This window comes from Euprymna scolopes, chromosome 19, assembly GCF_053919585.1.
Source record: "Euprymna scolopes isolate OS-2025 chromosome 19, ASM5391958v1, whole genome shotgun sequence".
Taxonomy (NCBI): domain Eukaryota; kingdom Metazoa; phylum Mollusca; class Cephalopoda; order Sepiida; family Sepiolidae; genus Euprymna; species Euprymna scolopes.
The window spans coordinates 23,383,880-23,411,071 of record NC_136500.1 but is presented as its reverse complement, the minus strand read 5'-3'; the positions used below and the strand labels follow the sequence as shown (position 1 = coordinate 23,411,071).

The 27,192-nt window shown below is 31.2% G+C and overlaps 1 protein-coding gene across 8 annotated transcripts in view; it reads right to left on the bottom strand.

The window, feature by feature from the left end:
- The window catches only part of LOC145303489 (uncharacterized), a 731,279-nt gene that overhangs the window by 222,888 nt on the left and 481,199 nt on the right, over positions 1 to 27,192 (bottom strand). For all 8 annotated transcript variants that reach the window (XM_080144908.1, XM_080144909.1, XM_080144911.1 and 5 more), the window contains 6 exons: positions 26,186 to 26,209; positions 19,130 to 19,690; positions 17,258 to 17,284; positions 15,702 to 15,728; positions 10,337 to 10,363; positions 7,185 to 7,208 (listed from right to left, as the gene is read on the bottom strand). In XM_080144908.1, coding sequence (XP_080001034.1) covers positions 7,185 to 7,208; positions 10,337 to 10,363; positions 15,702 to 15,728; positions 17,258 to 17,284; positions 19,130 to 19,690; positions 26,186 to 26,209 — 690 coding nt within the window. The remainder of the gene's footprint in view (positions 1 to 7,184; positions 7,209 to 10,336; positions 10,364 to 15,701; positions 15,729 to 17,257; positions 17,285 to 19,129; positions 19,691 to 26,185; positions 26,210 to 27,192) is intronic.

The window sequence follows — 27,192 nt, the reverse complement described above, 5'->3', positions numbered from 1 at the left end:
ATATATATATAAATATATATATAAATAAATATATATATAAATATATATATATAAATATATATATAAATATATATATATAAATATATATATATATAAATATATTTATATAAATATATTTATATAAATATATTTATATAAATATATATATATAAATATATATATATATAAATTAATTTATATAAATATATATATATAAATCTATATAAATATAAATAAATATATATAAATAAATATGTATAAATATATATATAAAAATCTATATAAATATAAATAAATATATATAAAGAAATATGTATAAAGAAATAAATATATATATATAAATTAATAAATTATATATATATATATATATATATGTATATATATATATATATATATATATATATATATATTGAATTTAGAATTTTTTAAATTCAAAATAGCGTAATGGTACCGTATTATAAGGTAGTTACTGTTTCTCTTCCAATTTTCGGATTTTAATTATGTCAAAACACGGTTTATTTCCTTTTGATGGATTGATTGTTGCTATTTCTTCTGATGAGTTAAGGGCAAAATATATTCACTAATTGATATAATAATTAAGTGATTGATTTTGTGCTACGAGACCGATACTATCAGAAATGTTAAATCTCAATTAAATTAAACGAATAAATTATAAGATGGTCAATATCATGAACTTTGGAATATAGACTTTTGTCATTTCTTCATTACATATATATATATATATATATATATATATATATATATATATACATATATACATATATATGCATATATATATATATACGAATAACAAAATGAATTAAATCACAGATTAATCAATCTTGTGGTCCACAGTCTTACAAAATATTGCGTTGCAGAAATATTTTATATAAGACAATCCCAGCCAAATAAAATTGCTAAATATACTTGATAGAGCAAATTAAAAATTGTAGGTTTTATATTTAAATTGTTTCCGTAAAATATAGAATTTTCAATGCAAAAATATATTATTTGAGCAAGAAATACATGACATTTAAAGTTCTCTCCTTAATCCGTGGATTTTCGATGTATCGCTCACTTCCTCAGAGGAATATATTTATCAAAATATTTATTATGGATAGACATAATTTTGCTTTTTATCACATATATTGAAAATAAATTAAATATTTAAATATTTTAAATGAACATAGATAAGGATATAAGGAAAAATGGATTGAACATTAAAAAGAAAAATGTAATTCAGGCATCCGATTCGAGTCGTGTGCCTGGAACAGAAATGAATGTCGTTTTTATGTTCCAAACATTTATTTTACCTCCAATGTTTGAATTTTTAAACAGTTTAACGCATTCTTTGAAACTCCGTGGATTAAGGAATTTTTAATAATTGTTTTTTAGTATCATTTTTGTAAATTATAATTCATAGTCTTTAATTGTTCTAATATAGTCATCCACATACAGTACTGTTTCGCTGTATCACAGCTCATCAGTGCGGCTAGACAGGCAACTACCTCAAGCCACAATCGAAACCCAATATATATATATATATATATATATATATATATATATATATATATATATATTTATATATATATATGAGCAAACAGTTAATGAAATATGTTAAAAACACTTTGAAATTAGTTAAAAACATATTTAATTTGAAAAGGAAACACTAGGTAAATGGATAGTCCTTAATCCGCGGAGTTTCGAAGAAATACTCTCCTTCTCATCAGAGGGTAGGAATAAGCAAAATGCGGGATCGGATTTTGCATGCAGAAGTATTTGATGAAACAACAAATAAGTCAAAGATCTTACTTGAAAACAAAATAAGTTAAGCAGAGGGAATATGGTAAAGAAAAGTAATCACCTTTTTCTTTACCATATTCCCTCTGCTTAACTTATTTTGTTTTCAAGTAAGATCTTTGACTTATTTGTTGTTTCATCAATTACTTCTGCATGCAAAATCCGATCCTGCATTTTGCTTATTCCTACCCTCTGATGAGAAGGAGAGTATTTCTTCGAAACTCCGCGGATTAAGGACTATCCATTTACCTAGTGTTTCCTTTTCAAATTAAATATGTTTTTAACTCATTTCAAAGTGTTTTTTAACATATTTCATTAACTGTTTGCTCATATTATAAGCTCTATTTCCTATTTGGTATTATCAAGCTTTTATATCTGGCTGAGATAAGTTTATAAATATCAATTCTTTAATATTTATAATTTACTTTAATTTTACCATCTTGGATGATTTTGGTAAATTCAATTGTAATTTTCATTTTATATATATATATATATATATATATATATGTATATGAACAAATGATTAATAAAACATGTTAAAAGACATCTTGAAAAAGAGTTAAAAACATATTTAATTTTAAAAAAGGAAGCACAAGATAAGTGGATAGTCCTTAATCCGCGGAGTTCTTGGATTTTTTACCCTTCAACGGACTATCCATTCATGTGAAATCTTTTTATTATTTTTCTTTTACCTCCCATTCCCCTTACCTCAGTTCTTGGATTTCTTGGATTTTTTACCCTTCAACGGACTATCCATTCATGTGAAACCTTTTTATCATTGTTCTTTTACCTCCTATTCCCCTTACCTCACCCTTTTTTTTAACCAAGTAAGATCTGTGACTTACTTGAAGTTTCATTAAATACTTTTATATGCAAAATCCGATCCCGCATTTTGCTAATTCCTGCCCTCTGATGAGAAGGAGAGTATTTCTTCGAAACTCCGCGGATTAAGGACTATCCACTTATCTTGTGCTTCCTTTTTTAAAAATAAATATGTTTTTAACTCTTTTTCAAGATGTCTTTTAACATGTTTTATTAATCATTTGTTCATATTATAAGCTCTATTTCCTTTTCGGTTTTATTGAGTTTTTACATCTGGTTGAGATTACTTTACTTGTAAATATTAACTCTTTAATATTTATAATATATTTTAAGTTTACTATTTTGATTACCTTGGTAAACTTATTGTAATTTTTATTTTATTTTATTTATTTATTTTATATATATATATATATATATATATATATATATATATAAGTGATTTCTCAACCTATATACTCAACGAATTCTTGATCTGCAGACTTGAACGCGGGTATATAGAGTATTCAGACATGTGGAAAACTTTTTAATCAGTTTTCATCAGAAAAAAGCGGTTGCTATGGGGTCAGAATTAATAAATTGTTACGTGGAGATCATCGGATTTTTATCTGTTTATCAACTGTTTCACGAATGCACATGCGTGAATCGTTTACATGACAGATTTTTATGTTAAAATAAGTAAGTTTGAAAACACTTCTTGAAGGACTTCTCAAGCTGGCCTAATGGTTATCATACTTGACTAACTGTCTTTAGGTTTTGGTTTCGATCTCAACTCGAATATTTTTTTTTTACTTACAAGAAGTGGATTGTTTACAAAAAATAATAATCGCATGCATATATCTGCATGAATTAAAATATAATATTTATGCGTATTTTACGACCGGGCAACGCTGAGTGGCCTTCTACTAACAAAAACAGAAAACAGTAATGTTTTAAGTGCTCAATACATAAGGACAGAATATATAAGTAAAATTATATAAAAATCATAAAGGGCGCTGCGCGTTTCGACGCTAATCGGTTCGTCGAGCGTCCAATAATGATTAATATAAGTAAAAAATAATAATGTTTTTAAAGATGTCATTTCTTTCAAGACTGGCCACTCCCAACATCCCACTAAGATATTGGTTTGATGACACGCGATCTTTTTTTACCCTCCCTTTTGTGAGCACGTGTCTCTTTCTGGCGTGAATAATTCAAACTAATCACAGACATATATATCCAACTGAAACGAATGCATGTATTAATTGGTTGTTTTGCCTCACAGAAACAGAAGCAACAAATTCATCTAATATGAGTGTCATTCCTATATTTTCTAATCTATGATTTAACGTTTGGAGTTTATATTATGACTAACAGGCTGACCGACGTTGCCAGGTGCAAAAGTGTAACATATTCCTATTAAAACTTCTATCTATCTACTTCTCTCTATCCGTCTCTCTTTTACCCTCCCCTGTTTTAACACTCTGTCTTCCCAACTCCGTATTTCCCATCCATCCACCCAGTCCTTTCTTCTCTAGCTGGACATACACACAAACAAATCTCTTTTTATATAATAACAATGAGTCAGCATCTTCATTCTACATAATATCACTGAAAAATAAAAAAACGACCTCCTGACGAAACCCTCAGAATATGAATAATTTTTTCTAGATTTTAAACATTCTTCTTCCAGGTCATGAACGATCAAGAATATGCAAACTTTGTGGGTCTTTGTTTCGTATATATTTTACTTTTAGCTAAGCATACCCGACGGTGCCAGGTAGAAACATATTGGCAGGCGGAGGATTTAGTACCATACCATATAAGATACTAATATCTTAACTTCTTACGATTTTCCTGAAAGTATTTCACATGTTGGATTTATGGAACCATAAAATACATAAATTTTTGTTTATGAAAATTAAACGGGAAATAACGTAAATGGGAATACCTCTCATGACTTAAATAAATACGCTTATTTCTGTGTTTAAAGACAACTGCTGTAGTCCGATAATAATTGAAAAGAAATTAAATTAAATATAAATTAAAATTAAAACTAAGTTAAAACTAAATTGAATTAATCAACTTTAAATAATATTTCTAAATAAAACAAAGAAAACAATTCTATTGCAACAAAAATTAATAACATGGAACTAACAATTAAAACATATTTTCTTTAATGTAATATGCAAATGACGTTATTCCTTGAATGTAGATTCTCTTTGTGTACATAGTATACATAGAAATTATGCTGGAATATAAATGTGCAAATGTTCGCTTTCAGTATAAAAATAGTGTAGCATTTGTACATATTAATCAAATTGTGAACAGAAAAATTGCGAATGTATTATGCACGGAGTGCAGCACAATATCTCTGGTGTGTTATAGGCCTATTACCTATCCACTTCCTTGATAATTTAGATCCCTATATTTTTCTGCTGAGAGTTCACGGCCAAAATCTCTTACAATCAATGGAAGTGGTAAAATCTTTTCTCTCTATTAGATTCATACTCCCCCCCCCCGCAACCATTTAACACTGTTGCGGATACGTCCACAGGGGAATTTACGAGGAAACACCGGTTGGAGTTCTTAGTTGCTTACAAAAAATAGATTGGCATTTTACCGTCGGGTGAAACGCAACTTTCGATTACAGCTATTCTATGGGTTACTTATGCCATTTTTTATATTTCTTTTTAGTTTATTTTTCCCCTTTTCCCCCTTTTTTTCCTTTTTGATTGGGGGAAGGGCGTCGAGTCGAGGGGTTACTTAAACGAAACGAAACGAAGTAACCTTGGATTCCAAGTTTTAGAACAAACTCTACCAGTCAGCCGCGAGCGTTCTTCACATGTTAAAACGATTGCTCGATTTAATATTTTATTTAGTGTATATTTCCTTCTATTATGTTTGCAGTGATTTTTACGTGATACTAGAGGGGAGAGCTGACTTCGTATTTTCGGATTACTTACTTATTCATTTTTTAATTCTATACATTGAATTTCTGGGAGTTTCATTAGCCCCATTACTACTACGCTATCGATATGGAATCAGACGACATTCCAATTGGTAAAAAGCGACTACAAAGAAAACAATACAAAAAAAAAGAAAACAAAACTAAACACATAACAAACCGTTGTACTTACACCTAACAATTATACTGTTAAAAATACTTTTTTGTCAGAAAACAAACCAACATTTTTTAATAAATAAAATCTATTAAACATATTTTCATTATAAATAAAATCTATTAAACATATTTTCATTATACACGGTCAGTTTTCTGGTTTTATTTATTTATTTTTTCCCCATTTGTATTTTTTTGCAGTTTGTTTTGTTTATTGGATTTTATTGCAGTAAACAAAAAAAAACAATAAATAAATAAATAAAATTAAAAAATGCCATAAACATTTTTGCATTTTACACGGTAAGTTTCTTGGGGGTTTCCTCCTCTCCCCCCATTTGTATTCTTTCCAGTTCGTTTTGTTTGTTTGTTTGTTTGTTTGTTTGTTTTTTCCGGTAGTCTGCAGCTGACACCGATGATTGCCGATCTCGCACGATCAATGCTTGACAGGAATTCATGCGAATTCGGGTTCAATTATGCAGGACTACCTTCATTTTTTTCATTTTCTCCCTTTTTTCATTGGGCCTTAAACCCCTGATTTTTTAACACCCTTTCTTACATTTTCTTCCCCAGTTTTTGCCATTAATTCTTTCAATTGTACACGCATAAAACAGACAGATAAAAATAACATTAAACATATTGCTTGCCAGGGGGGGGGGCAAATAAAGTTTCATTTCTTCGCCAGATTGGACACTAACAGAACAACTTCAACATAAATCATTATGGGTTTATTTCGTTTACAAAATAAAGTCTGCTGTTTGCATTTACAGAAAATTTACTCCCGTCATATATTAGCTAAACCAAGGGGGTATCTATATATATAAAAGCGAAAGTGTGTTTGTGTGTGTGTGTGTTTGTGTGTGGAGGTGTTCGCTCGCTTCTTCCTGTGTATGTCCGCGAATGATTTGGCTTGCAAAACTAGGTCACACTTCCTCGCACCTGTTTATTTCTCTTCATAAACATTCATATAACGCCCTTATAAGTTTCTCTCCGTTGTAGCCCAGATATTTAGGTGACTGGATTTTTTCCCCTATTCCTTTCCACTTTCGCGTGAAGGCTTCGGAGTTCAATCCGACCTTCCAACCAAAACTTTCTTTTTTGCTTTTACACCTCGTTTTAACACACACACTCCTCCAAACACGCGGGCAAGCCGGGTATCCCCCGCTAGTAATTAATAAGATGTAACCAAATCTTACTATTCTTATCTGTCACCATTTCTTCTGCTTTACTTATTTGTAGTTTTGCTGGCTATACAACTATAAATTTAGTTAAGATTTTGAAAATTATAAAAGATTAAATTCATTTAAATTATAAAGTATTAAATTTATATAAATTATAAAAGATTAAATTTATATAAATTATAAAATATTAAATTTATATGAATTATAAAAGCTTAAATTTATATGAATTATAAAATATTAAATTTATATGAATTATAAAAAATCAATTTATATAAATTATAAAATATTAAATATATAAAAATGCTTACCTTTTAATTTCCATACTTTTGAAACTGAAAAAAAAAAAATAACTCGATTGAAATATTGAATAAAATGTTCAATGTTAAAATTTATGCAGTACTTTATTCATTTAAATTAGTGAAAAGATTTGTATTATTTAAAATAAGACTATTAATCTCATATCCAGTGTTTTCGCAAGGTTTCAGCCGATGTATCCTCCGACCTTCTTCCAGTTTATCGTGTAAAACTCGGGAATCCTTCTATCGAACTCAGGGATCTGAACGTGATTTCGAACGTAATCCTTTATTTAATCCATGGGATCGGCATGCTCTCTTTCCGTAAGCTATGACTGCTTAGAAATCTAAAGTGATTTTCAATTGTATTCTGAGTATTGCTCACACTGAAGATTGGACCTTCGCCTTCCAAAAAGAGTATCACATAGAATTGAATTTTACCAAGTATTTATCCGTTATGCCATGATAAACATAATACTGAGACGATATTAGAAATTTAATATGACATATGCAAATTTACGCACGTTGCACAAGTGATAAAAGCCTTGAGTAACAATCAGTTTTCAATGATAGTCTTCTGGAGGTCAAACGTTCAATCCACACTACAGGCGATGCTAACTCTGAATAAAATAATATTTATTAGATAACACTTCTGCCCCATCATGGCTGACAGAACAAGAACAATCTACCTATGTGGATAAATATTAGTTTATTTAATGTTTCTTGTTGTAGAAAACACACCGACATGGCTATGTATTATACAAGCTGTTTGATTGGTTTAGCTTAATTTTTATCTTTTGTCTACTTTCCGCCCAACTTCCATGCATTATGCCTTCAAAGACTATTTTTGCCTAGCCGCACACTGAAATGCTTAATGTGACCCAAAACATGTCAAACAGTATTCCAAAGGCAGACAGTTCTAGGAAAAAGCTACACACTGTTTTGACATGTAATAAATAATATTTTCATTATCAATTCAATTATATCATGTTTTTTAACTCATCCATTCTATCAATGAGGCCATACTATCAAAGTCTCCTGTTCTGAAGACATTTTATACTGTTCACATTTAATCTTCTCTTAAGTCTTCAGATTCAGGCTTGTGTTTAGCACTCATATTACGGATCCATCGTATCATTGTCATATCAGTTCTTTCCGTACAATGCATGTTCTTAGTCCTAAAACATCATATCAAACAAAAGAGTCATTCAGTACTTTTATCTTTATTATGGATCATGTGTCTGAGATGAGCTTCTTTTACCAGGTGACTATTTCTTGGGGCACAATACAAATTTGTCCATGTCGTACTTACAAACTGGTGTGGCTCTGCCCTCAATTCTGATGACATCTGTCGAGTGATAGTCCAGGATTACCAAGGAGCTCTGTCTTTAAGTTAGTCCAACAGTAAGAAATCTAATTTGTTTTATTTTACTTCAGTCGAAGTTCTCAGAAATCAAGGGGCCCACAACCTGGGGCTAACACTTGAAGTGTATATGAGACACATAGATATTCGGATGTTCCATTAAAGTTCTTTATCTCTCAAGCACTGAGTAAGTAAAGAAATTGAGAACATAATTTTCCTCTCCCCAATTAACCATTTTTATACGTTGTAGTATATCTTTCATGTTGGTCTCACTGGATTCCAGGACAAGAATTTATCTAGTCTGTTGGAGTATCCAGCTTCGTGCTATTACTTGAGGTAATATCACTTGCAGAAGGTGCACCATTCCTCGGAAAAGCTCTGGTGTAGCCGTAATGAGTAGATCTTATTTGGGCTGTGAATACTATTTTTTGGTTTGGAATATTTGGTCAGGGTTTACTTCTATGGAAAAGTATCCTCATGCCAGATTGTTCTGACAAACCTCTTTACAGAGAGGCCTTAAATACTCGAAGACAGCGTCTAGTAGGCATTATGGGCTATCAGGTTTCCATTCAAACTAATTAACGGCAGTTCTTCTGATCTCCATTGAACAGTGTTATCATTGCCGTAGAACAATTGGTTTCCACAACATCCTGCGAAAACAGTCTTCAACCTAATCTCAAGAAGAGTTTAAAGTGTGAGGGCTTGCCTCATTTTACTAAAACAGTACAATAAACAATGGGTATATGATCTGTAGCTTATACTTGTGTACAGTGTTTCAGATGCTGTTGAACTGATTGGTTTAGCTTCTTGGTGTGACATGAATAAGCGGTTGTCGCTTGTCGCATAGTACATACTTCTTGAAGTGATCCAGTCAGTCTTGAATGCTCCCATTGAAGAGGGCGTTTCGCATTTTAACTGATGCACGACAGTGTCCATCACTTTATTGAACTTGTAGCAATGTCTGTATATTCTTCAATGAAGATCCTATTGAGTTATTTCGTTTCCATCATATTTTGAATGTTTTTTTAATAAGAGGAGGAAGGTCTTCCTGAATTAGAACTGCTACTACATGCTAACACACACACACAACTGTTTACACAGACGGCAATATAAGGAAACATTATTTCAGAAAACTATTTATTCTCTATTTGTAATACATAAATAAAACGTGCAAACCGTGAAGAATATTACATTGAGAAAAACCAAAGTTTTCAGACATAGAGTTAACAGTGTAAAGTGACAAGCAGTTTCTTATTTTGCACAATGACAGTTATTGATGTTTTTTTTTTGTTTTTTTGTATTTTTACGGAAATTGCTCCAGACAAGGGATGAAGCAACTTGATGCAAAGGGCTAAAAATAAAAATACGACTTCAAGATCAAAAACTTGCTAACAATAATTTTTACATGGAATGGATTCTGGCCAGAAAACAGCAATTTATCCCTTTTTGTTAGAAAAATGGCTCATGGAATGTGAGGATTAAAAGACAAAATAAGGGAAGCGAAAGTAACACGGTTGTTGAAAGTAAACCCAAGATCCACTTTCTATTCTCGTTTAATTAATCAACAATATTTGACAAAAACTATTTGGATGTCAGTTGCAGGTGTTGCAAATGTAGCGTCCATCTCTATTTTATTCTTTTTCATCGTTAAAAATTATGCTTCACAATTCTGATGTTCTACAATTCTAGGATAATGCAATTCTTATAAGATTATAATTCTTGCTATGTCAATTATTGATTATGTCTTTTTATATATAAAAGAAACAACATTTTATATTCACAAATAATAAATTTGTATACAAACCAGTCTCTCGCCATTGTTTTTGATCGGCTGTAAAATAATAAAAAAAAATATATATGTAAAAATTTATTCCAAAATTTGAAATCCATTTTGTTAATTATTAGCGAAAAATATTTTCAATAAGATTTTTATTTGGAAAACAAGTTCCTACCTACGCACAATGTTTGTTTGACATTGTTTAACATGGAACAACTAGATTTTAGCCTGTTGAAAACGGGTAAAACTTACAACAGCTTGTTGACTTAGCACAAGCAATTTATGCCAATTTGATTAAATTTGTGTTCATTTTTTCATTAAAAACTCCTTATTACTTCCTAACTAACTATTAAGCAGATACCATAATTTTTTAATTGTTTTTAAAATTCCATTTTCACCTCAGACAAGGCACAGTGCCATTTTGATATAGGGGCTACTATCGGGGCCATAAGTTACAGCGATACTATGTAGGGAGTTGAGCAGCAAGATGTCTGTTCACATTACACTTGAACTTCTGCATGTCAGTACAGTTGAGGAAGCAGGAACCTGGAAGGGAATTCCAAAGTCTAGCAATTCTGGGGAAGAAACTATTAGAGTAGAAGGACGTCCTATATCTAGAGATCTCTACTGTGTAGGGGTGGGATTTTGCTGTTTGTCGGGTGTATTTGCGACAGGGGTAAAGGGGCTTGAAGTTCATTGGAGCATCCACCATTAAAATAGTTCTAAAACAAGCAGAGGGATGCAATATTTCGTCGATGGGACAGAGACTGAAGCTTAGATGACAGTTCAGTACCTATTAGGTTGGTGACTCTCTTTTGAAACCTGTCCAGAACAGAAGGACTAAGTAGCAGATGCACCAGCCCAAATCTGACAATACTTAGTTCGCTGAACCTTATAACAAAAGTCAATGAAAAATTTTCAGGCAGATCGCCCAGTATTTTCTGATAAAAGTGGAACAGACAGGCAGACAGACAGACAGACAGACAGACAGAGAGATATAATAAAGGTCAATGTGCTGTTAATGAGATTTGAAAGATTAAGATTTTGTGCTACATAAGACCGTTGATGGAAAAGAGATGATCCCACACAGAAATCAAGAAATTTTGTGACTTTCAAACAAAGATTTTTTGTCTCCTTTCTGACGATATTTCAAGCAGAGAAAACGTGTCCAGAGCACTGTCCTAAGTAGGACATGTTTCTCGTTTCATTTTTTTTCTTTTAATACTATCTCGTCTCAGTAAGTTTCGAGTGGTGGTAATTCACTGAATCGAGACAATAATTTTTAAAATGTCAAAAGAAAAAATTGGACTTGTAATAATTACATTTTGCTGTCTACACACACACACACACACACATACACATACACACACACACACACATATTGAAATAAGATGTAAAACCAAATAAAGCAAATGTAGGTCTATATGAATTTATTTGTCAGTTCAATAGAAGGAAACATCAATAAAAATAAATAAAAATATAAGGCATTTCATATAAATCTCTATTTACTTTATCTTGTCTTAAATTACATGTTATGTCATGCTCCACCCCCATATGTTGAGCCTCTTATAACCTGATGAATATCTATTTAAAGAGTTTATCCATATTCTTTAATTTCATTATATATATATATATGTATATATATATATATGTATGTATATATAAATATATATGTATATATGTATATGTATATATAAATACATATATATATGTATATATAAATACATATATATATATATATATATGTATATATAAATACATATATATATATATATATATGTATATATAAATACACATATATATATGTATATATAAATACATATATATATATATGTATATATAAATACATATATATATATATATATATGTATATATAAATACATATATATGTGCATATATAAATACATATATATATGCATATATAAATACATATATATATATATATATATATATATATATATATATATATATATATATATGTATGTATAAGGAATGAAAAATACCAGCGGTGGTTGACGTTATGTTTTAAGAAAAATAGAAAAACCGAATGAAATTATTAAAAAATCAACGTTTCGTCCTTATTTCAGAGGACATCTTCAGGATAATTGAAATAAAAATGTAAGAAAAGAAAAAGTCGGACTTTTTCTTTTCTTACATTTTTATTTCAATTATCCTGAAGATGTCCTCTGAAATAAGGACGAAACGTTGATTTTTTAATAATTTCATTCGGTTTTTCTATTTTTCTTAAAACATATATATATATATATATATATATATATATATATATATATATATATATATATATATATATATATATATATATATATATATGTATGGTGTCGACTGGTGTTAATCGTGACACCCTGCACTGAAGATTCCCGAAAGGATGAAACACTAGTGTCTGTAGGTATTTAATTATTATAGTAAAAAATAATTATGACAGCCCCTTTAAGAAACTCATGTCTTATCGTTAAGCACTTTCAGTTGAATTAAGTCGGTCAATTTAGCTCTTATGCATAGATCATCGTATAACGATTAGATCACTGTCTGACGTAATGAACATTTAGAATTAAAATGTTTAAATTCAACGTTATTTTCACGCGGTTAATGGTAGCCAAATGGATATGGTCTTTGCTAATCGAGCCAGAGATGGCTCGCCTTGCCGAGTTCGAATCTGTCGACTGGTGTTAATCGTGACACCCTGCACTGAAGATTCTCGAATTGATGAAACACTAGTGTCTGTAGGTATTTAATTATAGTAAAAAATTATTATATATATATATATATATATATATTAATAAGTCACTCTTATCAAGGTTCAGGGGTGCTGAAGGATAAGAGTTACAGAGATTGTTAGTTAGACGATAGTTACCATCACGAGACGATTGAAAACAATTGGTGGAATGGGAAAAAAAGTTCTTATGCGGAATTGCTTATCAAAGAGGACAGCTCAGCAAGTATTTGTTTTCATTAAACTTGAAGACAACGATATGTAGTTGGTTGGGAAACTGTTCCACAGGTGGTATATTCTAGCAAAGATACTTTGTTCATGGAAGGTCAGTTTGGTTATTGGTACAGAGAGAGAGAGAGAGAGAGAGAGGGAGAGAGAGAGAGAGAGAGGGTGGGATAGAGAGAGAGAAAGAGATAAATGGAAAGACATTTGCTGTAGTTGTAGCTCAACCATTTTTTTTCTTTCAGTTTTTTATATAGGGGAGGGGAAGAGTGCTAACATCGATTGTAAATCAGTCGATCTGCTACCATGAACATAACAATACAGTAATGAGAGGCTAGTTTGTTTTTTGTGTGTGAAAGAGACTGTAACGAAGAGAAGAGATGAACCCCCACTAGATTATGAAGTCGGTTTTGTACTCTTTCAAGGCAAAAAAAGAATGCAGTACCTCTCTAAATATAATGTTACTACTCCGGGTGAAGACTATCTAGCTATGAAGCGACTGTTGCGATAATGCAAATTCATTGACAAAGTTATTGAATAAGATGGAGAGTACTGGAAATCTGGTGAGACTTGTTGTCAACCAGGCTCCAGAGAACACTAACGGTTATTATCAGTGAGAAATTTCTGATGGTGATCTGTGAGAAAACTCCTAATGAATTAATTTGATGATGATGATGATGATCATGATGATGATCATGATCATGATCATGATGATGATGATGTAGAATTAAACGTCGTCATTGTCATTGCATTATTCATATCATGCCAACCCTGTATACAGAAGACTCATTTTTTTCTCCCATTATATAAAACTTTTCTCCCAGTATATAAAACTTTTCTCCCAGTATATAAAACTTTTCTCTCAGTGTATAAAAACTTACTATCTGGAAAATATTTATAATATATTCATAGAAACATTTAATATCAAGAAAACCGAAAACAGACAGCAAAGAAAACCGAAAACAGTGAATGGAAAAAATCGGAACCAAAAAGTTGGCATCTACATCGAATGGGACCATATCAAAGTGTTGTGAAGGGTCCAGGATGACTGAAAAGGGGGGGGGGGGCACTAATCAGACCCCCAGTGGAAAAGTGTGGAATGCTCTGGAGCCTTGACAAGGCTTTTTGTTCGCCAATGATGTGATGGTTATTAAGAAAGCCTTATTGTCACTCGATCTCCAGGAAACCAGCTTATTTTGGGAGATCTTCTAGTGAGTGAGTGAGTGAATAATAATAAAAAATAACAAAAATAATAATAATAAATAATAATAATAAATAGTAATAGTAATCATAATAATAATAATAATAATAATAATAATAATAATAATAAATAATAATAATAATAATAATAATAATAATAATAATAATAATAAATAATAATAATAAAAATTACTAGTAAAAATAATAATAATTGTTGTGGTGGCACACATTCATTTGCATATGTGGATAGTAATTACACATAAATAGGAAGACTCAGTTAGTCTGAGTGTGTGTTCACCAGAAGCCACCGAAGGCAGCCGAGAGCAGATATGTTTCTCCAGCAAAGACTCTCTTATTTGACACCATTATTTAAATATCCTGTAAATATACCTTTTCCTAATACACTTCTTATTTGATCTAGCTTTGTTTGTTGAGTCGTCATTTGTATTGCTTTCTACGTTACTTGTTTCAACCTGCAAACTTAACAATAATAAATAATGACAATAATACTAATAAATGATAATAATAAATAATAATAAAATAATAATAAATAATAATAACTAATTATAATAGTAAAAATAATAAATAATAAAAATACTAATAATAAATAATAATAATAATAAATAATTAATAATAAATGAAAAAAACATTAATAATAAATAAAATTAAATTATAATAATAAAAATAATAATAAATAATAATAATAATAAATAATAATAATAATAAAAATAATAATAATAAATAATAATAATAATAATAAAAATAATAATAATAATAAATAATAATAATAATAATAATAAAATTAATAAATAAAATTAAATAATAATAATAATAAAAAAAATAATAATAATAATAAATAATAATAGTGATAAATAATAATAATAATAATAATAATAATAATAATAAACAATAATAATAAATAATAAGAAGAATAAATAATAATGATGATAAATAATAATAATAATAATAATAATAAATAATAATAAATAATAATAATAAACATTAATAATCATAATAATAATAATAATAATAATAAAAATAAAAATAATAATAATAATAATAAACATTAATAATAATAATAATAAAAATAAAAATAATAATAATAAATAACAATAAATAATAATGAACATTAATAATAATGATAATAATAAATAATAATAATAATAATAAATAATAATAAATAATAATAATAAACATTAATAATGATAATAATAATAATAATAATAATAAAATACTTACCAAGATATTTAAGTTGTTCCTGATAACCTACACGAGAAATAAAGAGGAAAGCATGCTTTAAAATATAATTAAACAGCAAAACCTATTTAAAATATTACAATATTTGTTCTTATTGCATGTAATATATAATAATGAGCATGATAAAGTAATTTGCATGAAAATTTAAAAACATAAATATCAAGTGACTATGAAATTCACTCCCATATACAAGAACCATAACATCTATATAAGTAAAAGTGTGCGTTTCTTGAGACACACACACACACCCATATATATTCAATCGTGTGAGATCACGATTTTCGGTCGTTTGATCACTATTGACTAACTTAACGTTGTGCTTTTATTTGGCATTTATATACTTGTTAATTTTCATAAATTCTAATGATAGCGACCCACAAGTAATGTTCTTAGCAAATAAAATCAACGGTGGTTTTTAGCTGCGTTTGATTCTCTCAACCAATAGCAATCGTCACTTCCTGTATTAATGATTACGAAAAAATGGAACACTAGTGTCTACACGTATGAAAATAATTATATATATATAAATATATATATATATATATATATATATATATATATATATATAAGCAAGATAAGACACTGATAGAATTCAGATGAAAATCCTGATAGATATTACTTGAGGTAACAATTACAGGGTGATCCTAGCCAAAAAGGAAAAGCTCATTATTTAAGAATAGAGCAATATATAATTAAGACAGCAAAAACTCTGATGATATGAGTCATTATTGAAAATCCATGGATTAAGGAAATTGACATAACCTCTTCTATATATTCCTTTTGTCAAACAATAAATTCTTAATTCGAATATATGTCTATATGTTGTTGTTTTTTTTTTCAGAATTTAATATTTAACCACCAAACTTATGCATACGTTCAGCTTTATATATATATATATATATATATATATATATATATATATATATATATATATATATATATATATATATATTCGTAAAATCTTAGACAAGACAGAGAGGAAACATTTTACACATAAATGGCCAGCTTATCGTTAATTTAAAAGAGAAGCATAAGTATAATTACTAATTGTTCAAAATACTGGAGCCCAATATTAGAAAAAAAATGACTCTGCCAGAGCTATGCATAAAACGTATAATGTAATATGATTTATATACATAACAATAAGCATAAATGATTAATTACAGAAATGTTCAATTTCATCTATCCTATGGGAGATCGACGTTCTTAAACTCTATAAACGGTCAGCCTCCTTATGTTCCTCATTGGAGAATTTAGTAGATGTAGAAAAGTGAGAGCAACAAGTTCAGTTAACAAAGAAAACATGGAAGGAGGTGATGAGGATCGATTTGAGAAAAAAGTGGTGTAAACAAAAGAGATGGGGATGAAAGTTAATGTTTTAAAGCCGTTCAAATGGATTGCGAGCATATGAAACGGACGTTAAACCAAAGAGAAGGAGGGGGAGGAGGAGGAGGATGATGAGGAGGAGGAGGGGGAGGAGGAGGAGGAGGAGGAGGAGGAGGAGGAGGATTCGAACTATAAACACAATTGCTACTTACCAACCATTACCCACTTTCTATTGTTTCCTGAAAAAAATAGAAACATAATCATTGTTACAGGATATTGTTGTTCCAATAAGTAAATAGAAAACAGGTGAAACCACATCGGTGAAGAGAGAGACTAATTTAGATTAACAGTGCGCACTGATTTTATTCACATTCATTATTAATAAACATGAAATAATAGCTAATTGCAGACATATGAACAAATAACTGTTTCCTATTTAAACCCATATTAAGTGGAAATAGAAATTGTAAAATAAAGTGGTACATATATATATATATATATATATATATATATATATATATATATATATATACAACTGTGACATATATAACGCTATATTACATATAAAACGGTATATATATATGTATATATTAAAAAGTTAACTTCTCTCTGCATGTGTGCATATATAGAACGGTTTTTATCAATCTACCCTGTCAATATGCTACAATTTTAATTTTTTGTGCTACAGACTTGAAACTTGATATATATGGGATTCAGACCAGTGGTTTTAAGCCGGTAAAATAACTGACACGATTCATAAAAATAGCAAATTGCAACTTGGCAGGCATACGTAAACTTATGTTAGCCATCTACACATGTGCAAATATTATATGTTTAGCTATATTATTTTTTAAGATTTTGATATGCATGTGTTCATAGGTAATTTGCTCGTGAATGCCACTGGAGAGCTTCGATCCTAGCTGATGGCACCAAAGTTATATCTGTTTAAATTTAAAATCACTGTTATATGTTGGGTACAATATAATAATCGACAGAGAATTGGCTCTGTAATAATAAATACGAAATCTGCATAATTAAAATATCATATTTAAGCATATTTGACGACTGAACAATGCAGAGAATCTTGCTAGTATGTGATATATATATATATATATATATATATATATATATATATATATATATATATATATATATATATATATATAATAGCATTATGGACAAGGACAAGACAAAGCCATATATTGGTATACATAGACTTATTTGTTAATGTATAAGGAAAACCTATAATTGGGTTGGGTGTTATATTCTCTGTATACTTAAGCATTTCGAAGCCTTTAATATATATATATATATATATATATATATATATATATATATATATATATATATATATAATGCTATTAAGCGCCACCGTACCTGTTGAGTGTTACACCTTTTTATAGGTCTACATTTAAAGAAGCTTCAATATTTCTTTAACCTTCTTCAAATACATAAGACACATAGATAGAAGTGAAAAATTTAAGACTGCACTAATTATGATGTTCGTCTATCGCTGGCTGTGATCATGCAATTGTTCTGTACGTTCAGAGATAGTTTGTTAGACTAATTCGAGCTCTGAAGTATTTCCCGCATGTTGGACACTTGTGAGATGATTCTATAGCACAGATGCTGATTGCTCTGTCTTTTCGAATGCCATGTTATCGCGTGTTCTTTATTGCATGAAAGTTCAGCAATTGCAACCCCGTTGTGAGTCGCCAAGAACATCTGCCTTGACTTAGATTTTCTCATAAGAATACAAACTGAACTGTTTAAGGGAGACCAGATTATACTTGAACGGTTTCCAGTGTCTTCTTGCCAGTCTTTTTCCTTTGTACAGCTCGCCATATAGGAGCTGTTTTGGGAACATTGAATCAGGCATGCGCCTTATAAAAACTGAGGAAATGAAGGAAAATAGAGAAATCGACAAATTTTGAAAACTAATTAGCATGAAATAATAAAGAAGATGGAAGCAATGGCGATCAGCTTGGATGATAGCGGAATTCAACGCTTTCGGAGTGCATTTACATTATCCTTTTTTCTCTCTAAATAGTCGTAAATGAAAGGAGAAAAATGGAAGAACTTACCCCAGTATATCCTAGAAGCCAACGACCACTCGTATCGTGTAAGAACTTTATAGTTTGGTACTCTCAGAATAAACCAACTATATGGCGTATTTGCAATAGTATCTTCGCCCTTCAGGTACACTTTGCCGACAGCTACAACGAAGACTTTAACGTCTTTATCTTTCAATAAAGTTTCTTGTACTCTGGCCCAATAAACGTCCTTTGATTTTCCGTTCGTGATAACGACTGCAATATTAGTAGCGTGAGGTCGGTATCCGAATTTCTTTGCAAATGAATAGTGTCTTGCAAAGTACATCGCGCGGCCAGAAAATGCTGCGCCTTTCTCATAGCGAATCATATCAATGGCGTGAAGCACTTTTCGGAGATCTGAATATGTGTTCAAGTTGAAATTGTCAGCCACCATTGTGCTGTAAGATATGACGCCGACACGGACGTATGTAGGGGCAACGCGGAAGTATTTCACCACGGATTTGACAAATTCCTTGACCCTCTTGAAGTCCTCCTTTCCAAGATAGGCAGTATCGATGATAAAGACGATGTCGATCTTAGCAGTAAGGTAACCTAAAAAAAAATGAATACGTGTTATTTAATAAATAAGCATCGTATATAGAGGATATTGCAGCAGAATCTTACACTTTACAAAAACGAAAACAAAATAGGCAATAAAACAAGTGTTGTATATGTGTACAGGTTATTTAACAGTTACAGTAACATGTTACCTTATTTTTTAATGTAAGAACTACCGGCGAACACTACCATCTCAAGGCGAGTGCAGAATAAGTCACATGCTTTGGCGACCATGCACTTGTCTATAGTGGCGAACACCTCCACAATGGCAACCTTTACAGAGATAACGATGATGTGAGCATGCTTGTTGGTCTTTGCCTCGATAGTACTTCAGAAGGAATAAGCAAGGGGCTTCCAGTCGGGTGAGAAGAGTGGTCAGAAGTTTTGCGACCAGTGGGGAGGAACAGGAAGTGAATTCCAAGTTCTAATGGTTCATGCTGACAACCATTAAAGTAGAAGGCTATTCAACTGAACACTAATTAGTCTGTTTTAAGAAAATGTCGATATTTTTGATAATCGAAATATATTTTTTTAATGTGAACTTGTCTGTCTGTGTGTCTACATTTCCCTAACAAACTCCTCTGTCAATTTTTGGTCTACAGACTCGGGATGTGACAAAAGGGTTATTGAGAAGTGGAAAAATATTTTTAATTCATTTTCGGACAGAAATTTGGTTGTCAAGGGGTCAAACTTACACAATTTGACATTTGAAAACTCCACCAAACTGCTCTGTCAATTTTGGGTCTAAGACCTTTAAATTAGATGAAGGTTACTTCGACACGAATCAAACTTTTTAATTTTTTTGAGTAGCCACAGTTTACTCGTCTTGACCTTTGATGCAAAAGCGAAACCATGTTGGAAAACATAGGGGCGTCTGAAAACGATGTTGTCCATCCAGGTTTTCACAACACTCCTCAGCTCCTCCTGGCATTTCGTTTACTTTTTTATAAAGCGTCAAATTTTGCTGCAACATCCTCTAATAATAATCCGCTTTAATTTTTACTGATAATTTACTACTTAGTAAGGTAAAAAGCCACTTGAGGATGCGGGTTAATACAATAGATGGATTGTCAGCTGAATGATGAAGAATATTATAAGAGGGTTGAAACTGAGGAAAGGCATGAACAAAATGTAATTACTTATTAAGACAGTTTATGAAAAGTATTTGTTGACATCGAATTTGAAGGCAGCAACGTCGTAGTCTGCAGGAAGGCAGTCCCACAGTAATGTGTTGTACAGTTTATTAACACAAAGACGCGTAATCCTTGTATTAGTCAAACTGAAACAACATTTTACATTTAAAACTAATTCGACTTCTCACTCTACTAATTCTTTATCTTTTCAAATCTACTTTTAACCATGTTAATTCTTTGTAATTCCGAAACACAATATTTACCGCTTTGTCCATTTTATGCTATGTCAATTCTTTGGAGATAATTTAAACTGATTAATTGTATACGTTTTATGTAATATCATCGAATGGAAAACAGTACATAGATATATAAAATATAAAATATGAAATAGATTTATATTAGGTTCAATAATAGAAGTCCATGTCGAGTGGCAACAGCTATAACGTGTAGGGGAAAGGGGAAATTAAAGTCTTCTGCCCCAAACAAAATAATAATAATAATAATAAAAATAAAACACAATGTCACCTCCTTCTCGTTTAAAATGTGCCGCATTTATTTTTCAACAAAATAACAAGATGAATAAACAAAATCCGATTGGTAAGAGTTCTTGTGAAATCATTGAGGTTAGAATATTCAAATTAGGTGAAAATCCTTTGTGGAATTACTAAGATTAAAAGGTCATGTTAAAAGGTTCGTTAAAATAATATGATTGGAAGGTGAACGCCATTTGTGAAAATAATGTCCTTATTTCATGGTTTCTGTTTTAACTGGCGAAGTTCGCCTTATTCGAAAGTCCCACGAAGAAAGTCGTTCGTTGTTAGTAATTCTTATAGAAAATGTACGGAATGGGTGCGTGTGTGCATAAGTATATATATATTTTTTTTTTTTGGATGCCCGCGTGTGTAATTATGGTTCCGACAGATTTGAAAACGAGGATGAGATGAAAACATGTCCTCATATCAAGTTGGAGCGAAAAGAGATAGAAAAAGAATGTTTGTTGCGTTCAAATACTTTCTAAATCGGATTCCAGCACAAGATTGCTGCTGCTGGTATTTGGTTTGGGAAAGCGTTAAAAAACAATCTTCTAAAATTTCTCAAAGATCGATATTGTCACGTGGTATTGTCTTCACCTATGTCCACCAGAAATATATCCATTTTGCTTTTGTTGTTGTGAGAAAAGCACATGGGCGTATTTGAAATTGTGTCGTTGCTAGAAGAACTTATTTTTGTGCAAATGCACGGGGAAATTAAAATCAATGAACGTTTATTTGCGCTCGAGCGTGTGTGTGTGTGTGTGTGTGTGTGTGCGCGTGTGTGTGTGTGTGTGTGTGTGTGACAGCACAAACGTAAATTGATAAGCAGACTGCTAAGTGTTCGCCTTCCAACTTGCAGCTTCAACTGACTTCAACCAGTTTTGCCCTCCTTAAATGTATGTGAATGTGATCGTCACATGTTCGAGCCATGTCACAATTAAAGTTAGTATTTTATCTATGGTCAAAGGCGTTGCAAGTTCATACTTTTGTCAGCAATGTTAGTACATAAATGAATTTAATCAAACACTATAATATTTATTTTTTCTTGCGGGCATCGGTTCAGAATGTAATCAGATAGACCTGGGTGTGATCAGATGAAGATTGCCATGCTAAGTAGTGAAAGGGTTGTTATAGCTACAACAAGATTCGAACACAATACAGTCTGTGCAGATGTCCACTTCAGCACTGCCACATCTTGAACTTATTTTCTCTAAAAATATTAGATTTATTGAATAATTGGGTTTTGTTTCATGTAGTAAAATATATATATTCCAACGTTATCAAAATCAGAACAATTGAACATTCTAAGATGGAATTAGATGATTAAAAAGTTATAGTGAAAAAGAATTCAGTGAGAAATTTTGGACATTATCAGATGAAATATTTAGATGAATTTGATTCGTATATTTCTAATGTGGATATTCTGTGCATTTTTCTTTTTTCTTTTTGCATTTTAAAGGGTTTAATTGAGAATGTAGATTAACATGCAGCTGCTCAATGAAAGATTACAGAACATACTTAGAAAATCTGATACCAGATAGAAATTTCCAGACACAGAACAAAGTATAAAGCATCTCATGTATATGGATGGCCTGAAGCTATTTGCTAAAAGCAAAAAGAAACTGGAAAAGCTGATAAACAGAATCAGGATATTCAGTCAAGACATTGGAATAGAATTTGGAATGGAAAAGTATGCACTACTGGAGATGAAAAGGGGAAAACTAGAGGCATCAGAGAGTATGGAAATGCCCAACCAAGAGGCGATGAGGGCGCTTGGTGAACATGAATGTTTGAAAGTCCTGGAAACAAACAATCATGTCTACAGAAATGAAAGAAGAGTACCTTAGAAGAACAAGGAAACTCTTGGAAACAAAACTATATAGTAGAAATCTACTCAAAGGAATGAACACCTGGGCAGTATCATAAAATACCCTGGAAAAGTACATAACTCGGAATACAAAAAGATTGATCACTATAGCGGAAGACATTCTCTAGATGAGCAGTACATGGACGATTCATAAGAATAACAAGAGAAGAGAATCATGAAAATGCTTGGACATGGTTAAGAAATGAACGCATAAACTGAGAACAACATCATTCAAACTAACCACATTTACGCTAAAATAGATAAAACATAGTAATAACAGTAAATGTAGATTTTGTGGACAAAGAGATGAAATAGTAAACCACATAAGTAAATGCAGAAAACTAGCCCTAAAAGAAAACAAGAACAAATACAACTGCTTCGAGAAGCAGCTCACTAAAAACTCTTCAAACGGCTGCACTTTGAACATGCAGACAAATATTATAAGTAAAAACTGCAGATGATACTGAAAAATGAAAACCACAAAATTCTTTGGAGCATGGAGGTAAAAACATACCAACTGATCCAACGATATGATAATACTTAACAAGAAGGAAAGAAACTACCAAATCATAGATTTTGCCGTCCCAGCAGTCCAAAGGGTGAATATCAAAGAAACAAGAAAAATGAAGCAACTGTGCAGAACTTACCAGAGAACTGAAAAGAATATGACCTATGAAAAAATCAATATAATACCAATAATTGTAGGAACAATTCAAAAAAGACTAGGAGAAATCAGAATCCAAGAGAAGATTATACAACAAACGGTAAAACAAACGGTAAAACAACCGGTAAAACAACTGAAATCTTATGAAAAACCCTTGAACACAGAAACTAATCCACTTGAACTACAAACACTAACCGGCCATATAAAAACCGCAGAAGGTGTCAGCGTAGACTGGCGCCACACCAAATAGTCATGAAGTGTTAAGGAGAATGGAAAGACTGAGGAGGGAAAGCACTAACCAGACTTTTACTGGATGAGCGCAAAGAGAACTGGGACCCTGGACAGGCTTATTATGACCCAACTTTGAGTAAAGGTCAAAGTCATTGCAAGCAAGAAGTCAATAGCAAGCAGCTGTTGTGATAATGCAAAGTCATTTGCAAAGGTTATTGAAAGAGGTGGAGAGTACTGGAAAATCTGGGGAGAACTGTTGTCACTCAAACTTCAGTTGTTGTTAGTAAGTAATCTCTGATTACCTCTGCTGACCTCTGCGATAACTCAGAGTGAGTATAAATAGAATAAAAAAAATAATAACAATGATAATAATAATGATGCAATACAAACAAAACAAATCATAAAGGGGAATGGAGGATGGAAAGACCGTGAAGGAGAAAATACTAACCAGACCTCGAATAGAAGAGTTCCACCCAAATCCCAGGGAAGAACAATGATTGTTGCCAGCGATAAATCAATAGAAAGCAACTGTTAAGATAATGCATAAATTATAAGATGATAAAAACATTTGCAATTGTTATCGAAAGAGACGAAAAGTACTGGAAATCTGTGGAGATATGTTACCTGAATTCCAAGGAGCACCACCGGACATTATTAGTAAGAAATCATTGACAATGAACTGTGTGAGAACTCCTAGTTAGTTAATATAATAATAATCTCTACTAATATATAAAAGGAATTTTCTGTGTGTGTGTGTGTGTGCGAGTTCACTCCCAATGGATTCGTAAACGGCAAGGCCGCTTTTTTTTTTTTTTTAAATTTCAAACGAAGGTATTTGTATCTGGGAGTGTTGTTTTATGTAGGTTTTGTATTGGAATATGTCTGCTAAGTATCGAAAATTTATAATCAGAAATAATTTGATTAAAAAAGGAAGTTCGATTTTGACTAAGGTTAACACATCACAAGTGCATTTATCACTGCACAAGCAGAAAGGCAAATAAAATATAAAATCAAATATGGAAGCTTTTATAAGATAGGGGTGCATTCGAAATGAATGTTTCTTAAGTTGAATCATGATACTTGACTGTTGCATTTTAAACTTTAATGAAGCCATTATTTATAGATAATTTTATAAAATCAAAAATAGATTCTCTACAGTGCAATGTAGACTACAATATATTGAGGAACACGTCACTGTGCGAAAGCATGTGAAGCTTCCTACTGATACACTGTGCGGTGAGGGTCTGTAGCAGAAACAAATGGGACTTTTTTCTTCCTCGAATCAATGCCTCTCCCCTGTGCTATTCGGCCACATCTTGACCAGTCAGGGGTACGGTGCATTGATCCTTCCTATCCCCAAAGGAAATCGGCCAGCATCCGGTTTGAAGAAGAACAACTCATCCTTACGCAGAGGGACACCAAACTGAACGGACCTCCTTTTCTTCTCTCTCTCTCTCTCTCTCTGTCTCTGTCTCTGTCTCTGTCTCTCTCTCTCTCTCTCTCTCTCTCTCTCTCTCTCTCTCTCTCTCTCTCTCTCTCTCTCTCTCCACCTCGGTGTTATCTCTACGGCATCGAGGATTCCACTGGAATAACTACCGTGATAATACCAGGTGCCGGAGTCCAGCTTTCTACAAGGAAAATACCACATTCTCCTCAATAAACCTTTTCTGTGACCTTTTATGAAGTTGTTGCATTTGTCATTTTAGAAGCTTGTATCGAATTATTTATTTTATTAGGGTGTGCCCTAAAAGCATTACAAACCCTAAAGGTCCCTAACTAGAACAAGCAATCAATTGATTTGATTAAAAAAAATGAGCGATTTCACTGATTTCGGTAACAATAAAAGTATGGGAGGGTGATACATTTGATCCCGGACAACGTTGGGTGTTCCTGCTAGTAATAATATAGAATTATAAATCGTCATTGTTAATTACATTGCATGCCATCTCTATATAAGAAGATTCAATGTATTGTCCAAGTGTACATTTATATAAAAAAAACTTCCTGTCCGGACAATATATGGTATTTAATTTATTTTGTTAAGAAAAGAAAATAACTTACCTTTCATTACGTATAACGGTGGTGCTATAATAGAAAAAATGGGATTTGTTTATAATTAATTCATAAATCATAATTAAATTAAACAAATAAAGATGCATTGTCTCGTAAAGGTTACCTCCCTTGATATTTAAATATTTCATACATACTGTGGTGCCACTTAAATACAAATAAATGACACACGCGTTGTTGAACTAAAATCGGTTATATTCAACTAATGCCTTCCCTAATTTTCTGCACGGTGCTACCGGAAGCGGTTACAAGGCTAATCAGTTCCTTCGCCTTTTGTATTTTAAAATTTTTTTTTGTTATTCGGTATTTGTATCTTGAAACGATTTATTAAAATAAAATATAAGAAAATGACATTATTTAAAAATATACAATAAAAATTAACAAAATTATAAAAAGATAAAAATAACACAATTAGTTTATTTGCACTTTTAATAACAAAACAAAAAAAAAATTTTAAATTAATTTTATTTGAATTTTTATAATAAATATATGTGTATGAAAGTATGAAAAAAAATTGAAAAAAGTGTTTTCAATAATATATTAAAGAGATATAGGCGTCAGAGAAGAAGAAACTAATTTGCCTTGTCACAGCTTCTGATAGTGCTCTGCAGAAAATTAGGGAAATCGTTAGCTGACTATAACACTAAAATCTTTTTCTCATGAAAAAATGCCAACTTTTGTGAAAATATATTTGGTAAAATTAAATTAATTTCTTTTTTTCAAAGAAATCTTTAAAAAATTACTGCTTATAAAAATAAATAATATTGCATCATCTTGTGGCATGAAGGGATCTCTACAGTGAAGTGGTGGAATTTTGCTGCTTATTGGGTTAGTCAGGAGTACTTACGTCGGAAGGTACAAGAGTTTGGAGTTCGTCAGAGCACTTGCCATTGAAATACTTGTAAAACAGGCAGAAGGATGCAAAATTTCGTGCATGGGACAGAGGTTTGAGTTTCGTTGACAGTGTGGGACCTATAAGGTTGGCCACTCATTTTTGA